This window comes from Pimephales promelas, chromosome 3 (assembly GCF_988280905.1).
Source record: "Pimephales promelas chromosome 3, fPimPro1.hap1.1, whole genome shotgun sequence".
Classification (NCBI taxonomy): domain Eukaryota; kingdom Metazoa; phylum Chordata; class Actinopteri; order Cypriniformes; family Leuciscidae; genus Pimephales; species Pimephales promelas.
In genome coordinates this window covers 12,144,366-12,156,783 of record NC_142771.1, presented here as the reverse complement: position 1 = coordinate 12,156,783, position 12,418 = coordinate 12,144,366, and the positions used below count along the sequence as shown (strand labels likewise).

At 34.6% G+C, this 12,418-nt stretch overlaps 1 protein-coding gene across 2 annotated transcripts in view; it reads left to right on the top strand.

The window, feature by feature from the left end:
• Nucleotides 1-283: 283 nt before the first annotated feature.
• The window catches only part of plppr2a (phospholipid phosphatase related 2a), a 37,266-nt gene continuing 25,131 nt past the window's right edge, over nt 284-12,418 (top strand). For both annotated transcript variants that reach the window (XM_039662767.2, XM_039662771.2), the window contains exons 1-2: nt 284-588; nt 7,764-7,885. In XM_039662767.2, coding sequence (XP_039518701.1) covers nt 7,817-7,885 — 69 coding nt within the window. In that variant the 5' untranslated portion in view covers nt 284-588; nt 7,764-7,816. The remainder of the gene's footprint in view (nt 589-7,763; nt 7,886-12,418) is intronic.

Below are 12,418 nucleotides of genomic sequence, written 5' to 3'. Positions count from 1 at the left end.
CAGCCTCACTTTCATACCTGTCATGGCGCTGCTCTGAATAAGGTCTATAGTAAACCCCGCTAATTAGTGAAATTTAACTTGAAATTTAACTTTAACAATTTAATTGTTTGTTTTTGATATTATATCGACCGAAATCCTTGACAAACGTTGACCTATACTGTCTGCAGATCAATTTGAATATAACATTAACCTACATTCACTACAGCTCAGACTGTTACCTGAATCCCCAGAGAGAGAGAGAGAGAGAGAGATGCGAGCTTGAATACAAATGAGGCTCCCCGTTACGCACACGCGCATTCTCTGCAGCCGCACTGGAGAGCTGCGGTTAAGGTGACGATTTATTCTCTCACGCCTCATTAAGCAGGATTCGCCTGTGCATGCCAGTGCGGTTTACACACAGACCGTGAGCGCGTCTGCATGCGCTAATGTGAGGAAACACTCCACGAGAAAAAAAATCCCGTGTGGGTGGGAGGACAGAAGGAAGGAGGAAGAGAGGGAAGCTGGATCGGTTCACAGGAGCTCTATGGCAAACGCGCGTAATGGCCATTGCATAGGAATCTATCCATCGTGACGGCTGCAGGGTGTGAAGTAAGTGGACATCCGTCTAATTGTGCTTATGGTCAGCTTTACGCGAGGGCTCTTCCATTGTGGACGGTGCATGGTGTAAAGACCGCTTTGGAGTGAATCACCCTGGATGCATGCATGAGTGATGTTTCCTGTCCCATATCGCTGGAAATCAGAAGGATATGAAGAAGGAGGGTGGGGGTGTGTGGTATTCCCCAAACGCTAGCTCTAATTACCCTGTACGGCAAAATCCCTTAAGGGTTTTACGCTCTTATTGCCTTCGCATATACATCCCCCACGGTTAATAGCTTGAAATTGCGATGCTGCCGGATGATGCATGTGGTGATTTGAAACGTGCGTGTGTTTTGGAGGTGATCGAAAAACCCAGAGACACTAAATCAATGATTGACAGAGTGATAGACTTAGACACGTACAGTAAACAGTGTAATCCAGGTTACAACAACAGCGCGCCAGCAAGAAGATTACGCGCTTGAGCATGTGCTTTATCGTTGTTGGGTTGGATAAATCAAGGAATGCAGAGAAAAGGGCGATGTCTTCTTGATATATGTTTTTGAGTTTCATTTGTGCATTATTTTCTCACCTTCGTGTGGTTCTAAAAAAACCCTTTCTTGTGTGGAACACAAAATAAGATTTTTTTTTAACTACATCTCAAGTTTGTCTGTTTTTGTTTTTCTATGCACTGAAAGTCAGTGTGGTTTATATGTAGTTTGGACCCCAAATATCTTCTTTCTGCTGAAGAAAGTTAAGAGGTATAGAGCAGCATGAAGTTGGGATTTTCCATTGAGTGGCATAAATCCTGCATCATTTAGGCTGGTTTAGACATTTGTTGATGAGAGGTGAGTTATAACTTTTTTTTAAGCAATATAATTGTTTTCCCATGGTGGGATTTATGTTTGCCCTCTTAAATACCATAGACACTCTTTTGAGGATCTTTTGACTTGACTCGGTCAAGTCTACCTTTGTAAAACTATTGATTAATTTCCATGTAATGGAATTATTTTGTGATGTAGCCTATAGTCGATTGAAAAACTTTAGGGCAGGACTTGATTTAGTCCGTGGGTAATTGATTGGCTATTTGGATGGTTGTGGTTTGCTATTGGTGGATCTCATGTGAGTGACATGTTGTGCCGCCCTCACGCCAGTAAACACATCATCAGAGAAGAGATGAGCTGCAAGAGAGGGAGAGGAAGTGATTTTGATTAGTGATTAGGGCACATGAATTTAAAAATAATGATGTGAATGGATAATTTACTGTAATAGATATTGCAATATTCCTTTGGTGACTTTAAGGTAAGACTGTAAATAAACACACATATGCATATGCATCTTGCAGGACCTTTGGACTTTTATATCAGTAGGACCTGCTATCTGAAAAACAGACTGTAGGAATTACTGGAAATGTGTTCCATATTTACATTGCAGATCATTTTACTAAAAAGTGCTGAGAAGAATGTGCAAAAATGGCACGTATGCTCTTGTCTTTTGTAACTTGTAAAATGTCAGTTTGTATTGGTGAAGACAAGTAATGCTATATCAATCAATCAATCAATCAACTTTATTCCAGACACAAAAGTCCATAGAGACAACACAGTACAGATATTTTAAGCTATATTATAAGCTAAACCCATGGTGGAGACTGTTTTGTATTACTTTTCACCATCCTTTAATAACAATCATTCTGAAGTTGAACGCTAATGTGAAAGCTGTTTCAGACCGTCTGTATCTTCATACATGAACCATACCGGAAAGTCAGGGCATGCTTTGCATTGTAATGGAGTTGGTCTAATTGAAGCTTGAGTGTCCTCTGAGGATAGCAGCCTAAACTCGATTTGTCATCCTGAAACCCTCCATCTCTAGAAAAGCCCTCCTTTGTGAAGTGGCTCTTTCAGCATAATGTATTATTTTAGTCATTGCCTTTGTGTTTATCAGCTTGGCTCTGTAGATTGTATGACACACATGAGTTAGTCATACAGATCCAGACTTTTGACTATCAACAAAGTCTGGCCAACTTTTCAGCTCATCCTGACCAAAACCTGCTCATATGCATCACAATTTGATGAGCTATAAACAATATATATATATATATATATATATATATATATATATATATATATATATATATATATATATATATATATGAAGAGTTCAGATGCAAAAGCCTCTAAATGCCATTTGAAATTTTCTTCTTTAATGATGATTTTTATCAAACTTGTATATTTAAGTTCAGTAATTTCACTTAAATGGCAATGATAATTACATATTAATTGTTTTTTAAGTGAAATTACTGAACTTAAATATACAAGTTTGATAAAAATCATCATTAAAGAAGAACATTTCAAATGGCATTTAGAGGCTTTTGCATCTGAACTCTTCATATATACATATATATATATATATATATGGCTTTTTAAACAACTTTTTTTAAACAAGGCTTAATCAACACTCAAAATCAGTCAACAAAAATTGAATTTAGTTAAAAATGAGTTCAACTGTCATACAGTATACACACACACACAGAGAGAGGGAGAGACTAGGTAATTTACCATAAAAAAATGAACTAACCTGCTTGAAAATTGCTCATTGTATGAAATTGGTACCTTGTAAAAAAAAAATGCTCATTGTATGAAATTGGTACCTTTTTGCAAGCAAACTGACAAAGACTCTAAGTAAGAGCTGCAGGATTCTAGCTAACAAATAATTTCCATTACGATCTTGCATTTGTTGTGTGTAAAACTCAACAGACGGTCCGTAATGTGTGCATGTAGGCATCTTGAGTCTAAACATGAGTGGACCATATGCTCATCCAGACACTTTATTTCTTTCACCTGCATCATTTCTTTCAAGCTTCAAGCATCTACATAATTATCAAAACACATGTTAACATTTAACCAGAGAGACCCAATTTGTTCACATAAAAAAAAAATAATAATAAAAAAAATCAGTTCAATTTACGGTAAAATACCAGCAGCACATGTGGTTGCTAGAAATTTACCGTATAAAATACAGTAGCAAGAATTTACGGTAGCATGGGCAGACTTAACTTAAAATTTACAGAAGTTAACCGTATTTCATTATCTGATATAATGATAATTTACTGACCTATTGACCTACTAAAATCAATATCTTTTTTGTACCATTGTAATACACTGACAACCATCAATGAGAGTAACATGATAAATCATAGTTCAATACAAGAATCAGATCATTAGTAAACAGAAGCTGCATAGTCTAATTCGCGCAAACACTAAACACCATCATGGTAATACACATGAAATTTTTAAAAGGAAATAAACATTAATTTAAAAACATTGAATGTCACATAAAACCCGAATGTACATAACTGATTAGAAAAAGACTGCAAAATATAAAGAAACAAGTTATTTTAACAAAAATACATCAAATGCAAAGTGTCACGCACATGGGAATTGTGGGAATGTCAATTTACGTTTTTTCACTGTAAATTATACAATGAGTTGTTCATTTTCACTTTCAAAAACTGTAAATTTAACGGTATTTTACAGTAAAATTACATGAAATGTACCATGAGATCTATCACAGTTATTTACCGTTTATAGTAAGGAAAGGTTCTGTTAACCAATTAACAGTTTTTCACTGTAGCATTTTTACAGTTTTTTACCGTTATAATCACGGTCCTTTTTTGTTTACAGTTATATTTAGATGAATTTCCCCCGGGAGCCTTACATTAGAGCATGGATCATGCACTTTAGCTTTCTTTTTCCTCAAAGACATTAAAACGACACATGGGCCGAGTTTTAGAAAAACCTTCCAGTGTTGCCCGGCAACGAGGAAAGGTTTGAAAAAATACTGGCTCCTTTCTTTTATACATTATCTGAGGACTCGCACACTGACAGATGTAAAATGTTGACCGCTCCACCGCTGTGAGCGTAAGGCACACTAAAAGCGGAAGCGTGTACTAGATGCTTTCTGTCGTTGGGCTTTAGTGCCTTGCTTCATGTGATATTCATTTCCCTGTCCTGAACTCAGAGGTTTACAGTGTGATGTTGAACAGGCCAACTGACAAAACGCTGCTCTGTGGTTCACGGTCCAACGAAAGCCCAGTCCTAGAGAGTTGTTGGTGGGTTTAGACCAGCTGTTTGCAAGTAAATGGGACTTTGTAACTGCTAACTCGATTGTAAGCTGCTAAAAATGGGTGCACCTTCTGATCTTAACACAATGGTTAATCTTGTAGGTCATAAGCTCTCTGTAAAGGAATGAGCGGTCACTTAATACGGCATCTACCTTAATTGATCCAATTAGCGGCCTTATAGTTTGTAAATAGTATTTCAGTTTGTCAAATTATACTTAAAAAATCCTTTTTGGGTCATGTAACTTTCAGTGGTAATACAATACATTTCTATAAAGGATACACAAGAACAGGAAACACGCTAAATAATAAATCATGAAACAATAAATAGCATTTTTTAATATGTAAATAATGCATATTTTCCATTGCTGGTTTGGGGGATGTTTTGTTTTGGAGATCACTCACTGACAATTTATATAATGGCCACAGTTTTAAGACATAACTGAGCCTGAAAATTCAGCCTCGTTTGTGTGTCTGTCTGTCACAAGTTGGATTAATTAATCGCACATCAAATTTGGCAATGCGTTTTAAAAAAGTTAATACTTGGTCAAAACAATCACTTTTCTCTATTTTCTGTTTATTTTGCTAAATAAAAGAATGAAAAAATTGTATGTAAATAAAAAAAAAATATTTTTTTATTACTATTATTTTAGAAAGTAAAATATTCTCAAAGCATTGATTGAGATCCCATAATGATGTAATTGAGATTTACGGTAACATTAAATCACATTATTATTTGATCATGTTTTTATATATGACGGTTTCATTAAAAATATGGTGATTATTTCTAAGATGGACACCCGATTTGATATGTACGTAATATTTACTATATGTATATAACCATGTCATGTCAATAAATGGAAAAGACAGACAGATATGTATTATCATGTTAATTATTGTCCTTTCACTTCAACAGCAGATGCGCTTTTTACCCCAAAAACCATACGTTTATATGTTTTTGCCACTGTAAAAAAAATAATCCTGTAACTATACGGTAAACTATAAAAATACGGCGTGTTACTGTTTTTGAAATTAACAGCTAAATACTGTATTGTCAGCTACAGTATAAAACTTTAACCCTCAGGTGCTCTTCGGTCATTTCTGACCGAAAAAATTTATGTTTTGAAATGTTAAAAATCACAGCTTCATCGGAATGTTACGAAACTTGGTGACTTTTATTCCATTGGGTATGTGAACACACAAAAAAATTGAGGTCATGATCCGAGCATGCTAAGTGGTCGTAAAAAAAATAGTCACACTTGTGCTCTTCGGTCAAAAATGACTGACCATAGGAAATGAATGGGAAATTGACAAAAACACAAAAACTTTGAGAATTTTTGTGTGTACAATCCACAAATCGGCCACGATGCAGAAAAAAAGTGCTCAGCATTGAAGGGGTGACACTGTAAAACATCAAGAGTGCAAAACAGACATACCCACCCCTACGCACACACATACACACACACTTTTATACACAAAAACACCAATAAATTGTGATTAAAGAAATCTGTTTTGAATATTTAAAAATCACAGCTTCTTCAGAAAATTACGAAACTTGGTGACTTTTATGGCATTGGGTATGTGAACACACAAAAAAATTGAGGTCATGATTCCAGCAATTTAAGTGGTCGTAAAAAAATGAGTCACACTTTTGCTCTTCTGTCAAAAATGACAACCCATAGGAAATGAATGGGAAATTGATACAAAAAAAAAATTCTCTGAATTTTTGTATGTACAATCTACAAATCGGCCACAATTCTAAAAAAAAAAAGTACACCGCAGGAAAGGGGTGACACTCTACAACATCTAGAGTGCAAAACAGACACACCCACCAACACACACACACATACAAACACACTTTTATACACATACACACCAATGAATTTTGATTACAAAAAGTATGTTTTGAATTTTTAAAAATCACAGCTTCATCACGATGTTACGAAACTTGGTGACTTTTATGGCATTATGTATGTGAACACACAAAAAAATTCAGGTCATGATCTGAGCATGCTAAGTGGTCTTAAAAAAATAGTCACACTTGTGGTCTTTGGTCAAAAATGACCCCATAGGAAATGAATGGGAAATTGTAAAAAAAAAAAAAAAGAAAAAAAATTGTGAATATTTGTTTTTTGTCATTTTTTTTTTATAAGAAATGGTTTTTGACATTGTTTCAACTATACGTTACGTATATACAAATCCACCAACAACAACAACAAAAATGTGTTCATAAACAGCTGGGGAATTCACATGCCTCTCAATAGAGAGCTGTACATGCCATCAAGTGGTTACACCATGATTCTACGCTTTTTCTCTATACTGTAACCAGATGGTGCTAATTTTCTTCAAAAAATATTTTTTTTCTGAAGGCCTAGACTCTATATTAAACTAAAATACTGCATTAATATTTTTGTGAAGAAAATAATATATAGAAAATAATATATATGTTTCTATGGCAAAAATAAACCATAAATGTTGCATAAATATTAATAAATTCATTTAAATTGTCTCAAAATACTAAATTAAAAAGAATAAATATTGTAGAACAAAAATAAATTGCATTGGTTTTACTGGGATGGAGAAAGTTTCATTTTTAGGTGTCCGGTCACCGAGGGTTAATTTAACAGCTAAATGCTCTAACACAAAAACAGTAACATGCCGTATAGTTACGGTATGATGCTGGCAACAACAGCTGCCAGTAGTTTACCGTTTTTTTACAAGATTTTTTTTACAGTAAGCTCCATTTTTTTATTAGTTAAATCATTTGAATGTAAAGTCGGATATCTAAAGGAAGTAAAAAGAATCGCTTACATACATAGGAAGAGGGCAAATGAAAGAAAAAAGGATAATGAGAAAAATTAAAGATGAACCACCATACATTTTTAGAGGAAAACAACACTAAGTTTTAGGCTCCGAGTTATTGCATCATGTTCGTCACAAATCAACTGGATGAATGTTTCGTTTATATATAATCATGCATGAGAGGAATAGCCTAGATGTACAGGGACAAATGAGTTATCGCGTTTTCTAGCACATGACCTGTTCTTTCTTCCTCTCTCTTTCATGTGTGAAGACTAAAGTAGGAGTGCGAGAGGAGTGTGAGAGCAGAAAGAAGAGGGATCTACAATGGCAGCAGAAGAGAAACCTGCAGTGAAGAGCAGTAGCTCCATTCTACCATGTTTCCTATTTGTAGAGGTAAGTTATCAAACATAATAATCCTGAACTAATCCTGACTATAATTAGGACTTCATCAGGAACTTTAATGAACTCTCAATGGGCTTGCAGTCAAAATATGAGGTTATCATGACCTAAAAGGAAGTGAAGCACAGATCAGCACCGTCAGTGGTGTTATTGACATGGAGAAAGGCTGCAGTTCACAGTTCACTTAGTATTGACTGTAAAAATACTAAAAATAAATGCATCTCTAGCATAGTGAAGCGTGGAGGAAGAGTGTTGGGAAGAGGAAGAGCTACTGATGTTGGTGAGATGCTTCACTGTGAAAACTCATTAAATGCTTTGGAGAACATGAGAATACTGCAGAAAGTGAAAACTTGTTATCCAAAGAGGAATTATCAGATGTTATTTTTCAACAAATCAATGCTCCTGCGCACACTGCAAAGACAACCAAGTGCCCTGAGAACAAGTCCCTCAGTTTTGGCCTGTCAGAGTCTAGATTACTATACTGTGCTACCGTTTGGGATTGCTGAGATTATTTTAATGTTTTTGAAGTCTCTCAAGTTGAGGAAGGCTGTTCTGTTTCTTTGTCTACAGTATTTGAGCAATTCTTGCTAATTTCCTGACATGTGATTTGTGATTAAAATGGTGAAGACCATTAAAAGACCACTAAATATTTAGTGTAAATATTTCATAAATATAAATATTTTTATATTTTTGGATTGGTCCTTTTGCTGCTCGGGAGTGTATATTAATAAATACTGTAGTTTATGTTAGAAAACAGTGATATTGTAAAATAATATTACAATTTAAAATAGATGTTTTCTATTTGAATATCTGTTAAAATGTAATGTATTCCTGTGATCAAAGCTGAATTTTCAGCATCATTCTTCTGTGTCACATGATCCTTCACAAATCATTACAATAGTATAGGGGAGAGTGGGGTAAGCTGACCCACCAAGGCAACTTTTATAGTCATTTGATCATATATTTTGGAATCACGTATCTTTTCTGTCATAAATGAGATGTAATGGTTGTTGAAGCAAATTAGTCCAGTTCTAAAAATATTTATGGTCCATATTGATGATTTAGCAATGTATAAAACCATCCAAATGATTTAGATAAATATTAGTCAGAGTTGGCTGGCTAGTTTTGTCCAAAATGGCAGCTATGGGGCAAAGTGAGCCAAATGATGTGGGGTCAGTTGAGCCAGCATTTTAACTTACACCTAAGACACTGTTGTTAAGTTAAATCTAAAAATTAACTGGTATAATATCAATTTAATATTACACAAACCGTTTAGTTTATTATTATTATTATAGTTTATGTGATAGGAACAATGAACAAGTACACCAAATCCTTCTCTGATGAGAACCAGGAGATGCTAATCGACATTGCAGAAAAACTACCATGCCAAGTGACATTTATTAATTCATTCTAATTCAGTTTTTATTTAATTTTACTCAACAAAGTCTCTGTTTAGTCTGTTTTTGGGAAGGTTACAACTTAGGTGTTCAAAAAGTTTAAGAACTGCAAACAATTAAAGATATTGACATTTCAACTTCATTTTCAACTTTTATGTTAAGTTATCTTTATGAAAAGAAATCCAATGATTTGTTAATTGATTTTTAAAAGGGAATTGGATTATTAAATTACTTTTTAAAAGCGGTAAATTATCTTTAAATCTTCTTGTTTGAATCAGAGTTTGAATCAGATTCATTTAGATGGTCAGTTTACACCCAGATGGTGCAACTTACCCCCTGACTCGGATCAACTTACCCCTAACTTGTGGCAAATTGAGCCACATAAGCACTTTTTTTAATAAAAATTGTTATAAAAGCCCATATTTTTAGAAACCTTTGTCATGGATGCAGTCTGACAATTCAAAATTATCGGAAAATTACTTTATATAGTTTTAGTACACTCATTTCCCCTTATCTTGAAGACCATATGAGATATATGAGAAATTATATATAATAAGTTTTATTAAATTATTTCTATCATTCAGAACATTTCATGAAGAATACTTGTCAAGTCAGTTCTCTAAATCTCTAGTTTCTTTCGTTCTTTGTTTTCCTGAAGGATGGGAGGATAACGGACTGAATTGTTTTTGTTGTGTGTTATTGTGTGTGAGCTCGCGCACTAACGTTGCGTGTGCATCACAAACACATCACGACACTGTTGTTACTATGGAGACCAATCAGCTGGATCTGGATCCCGTCTCCCTTATCATTTTTAGATTCTCTCCCCCACACGTGTAAATCTTCTCTATGCTTTCCTCCAGTGATTCACCCGCTCATGCATTCACAGGCAGATCCACTGTGCTCTTGCAGAATGCATGGATGATTTTTTGATAAGCCACATTGATTTTTTTTTTTCATGTAGCACATTCAACTACTGCTATGACTCACTTTAGCAAGGCTTAGCATAAAGCACGGAAGCTGCGAATGTGAAAGAAACAGCCAGTTATACAACTCAATGGAAGGGCTATCTGAGTGTGTGTGTGTTTGAGAGACAGACAGAGAATCTGTAATTCAATTACAAATTTTCAATGAAAAATGCCAATTTACGAAACACAAAAGGGGAAATTTTGAAAAATGTTCACGCTGCTCTTTTTCACACTATGAAGTATACAGTGAGCAAGGATATATTATACTGTATATATATATATATTAGGGCTGTGCAAAAATTAATTGCGATTAATCGCATCCAAAATAAAAGTCTGTGTTTACATAATATATTTGTGTGTGCTGTATATAATTATTTTGTATATATAAATTACACACACATGCATGTATATATTTAAGAAAATGTGTTATTCATATATGAAATATTTATATTTATATAATATGGATTATGTATTTATAAATATATACAGAATTTAAGCGCAAATAATTCTTAAATATATACATGCATGCATAGGTATTTATATATACAAAATAATTATATACAGCACACACAAATATATTATGTAAACACAGACTTTTATTTTGGATGCGATTAATCACAATTAACTTTTGCACAGCCCTAATATATATATGATGACAGAATTCACAGTTGTATGAAATTGTTGCCTCTGTAGGTGTGTGATGCTGAATGAGATTTGTGTTTCGTATCTCCTATAAGATCCAGCAGAGGGCGAACACTGCTACACTTCAGTGAACTCTAGGTGAAAGTTGTACTTTATCTATGGATTTGAAGGTTTGTTTGCTTGTCTCTGTGAGTTTGATTTGACTAGATATCCACAAAGACTAATTTATGAGGAAATTTGCTGGAAATGGTTAAGAGATTAAATGCTGTGGTTTTCTATGGAAAAAAGCCTAACGATGCATAATTAATAAGGTGTATATTGAATTTGGTCTTTTAATATCCCTGTCTTACTACATTAGTACTTAGCACAAATCTATAAGTTTGTGACGTCACGTATGAATAAAAATCTAAATTCTTTATAGTAGAGCCAGACCGATTTATCGGCAGTAATACTATCGGTATTGGCAGTAATAATGGGCGATAAATGAATATTTAAAAAATAAAATAAAAACGGACAAAACATGCTTCAACCATGTCATGAGTGTTGGGACACTCTACATCACCCCTGTTGGCAACACTCGTGTATAACGCACCACACATCATGTGCATTAAAGTCAGCTTTTCTATTACACGTGTGTGAAATCCAACGACGCCAAGTGTGCAGACTGTCGTTCTGTAATGGATTTAGAATCGCTAAATAGTCGGTTTTAGAAGACAGGCAGAAACTGATGTTTAAAAATGGTTTGATGTAGCTTGATGGAAAGAATTTAAAAAGTGCAGGTGGATAAGCAAGCTGACATTTGTAATTATAAGGTATAGCTTATAAGGCAATGTAGGGACTGATTATTATTTTATTTATCAGAACTTTAATATATTTAGATGTTCCTCTGTTCTGGTGTGACAATAAAAGAAAAAAGTTTCTTTTTAAAATGCATTATCATATTTTTTTTGGTAAAACTCATACAAATAACTAATGTTAGGGAAATCTGTTTATGTTTTGTTGCGTGTTTCTGAAATAAAAAAAATATCGGCTGATATAACGGAATATCGGATTTTAAAACCAACAAATATTTGTATGGGTATCGGCCTTCAAAATCCTTTATCGGTCGGGCTCTACTTTATAGGCAATATACCTTCAATATACATGTGAAAATGTTCCTCACACTAATAAGACATTGTTTTTCTTTTAAAAGCTGTTCAATGAAAGGTTACCCAAAATGGTTCTTGAATGGCATCGCTGCAAAAAGACCTTTTAGAAACTTCATTTTTAAGAGAGTGCATGCCGAAGAAAACCCCGTCTCCATCTTTCTCCTCATGGGTGGGTCTTTGGGAGCGAATAGCCCTCAGCGATAGCAGATCTGCTCGACACAGTCTCTCTGGCTCCTTTGATGGCAGCGTAGAGATTTACAAAGGCACAGGAAAATGAAAGGAATAAAAATGTATTTTTTTAAAGGAGTTGGACACTTGAACTGGCGGGTTACTGATGAGCGTTGTGAGAGCTGAGCGGTTTGACTCCGTAGGACG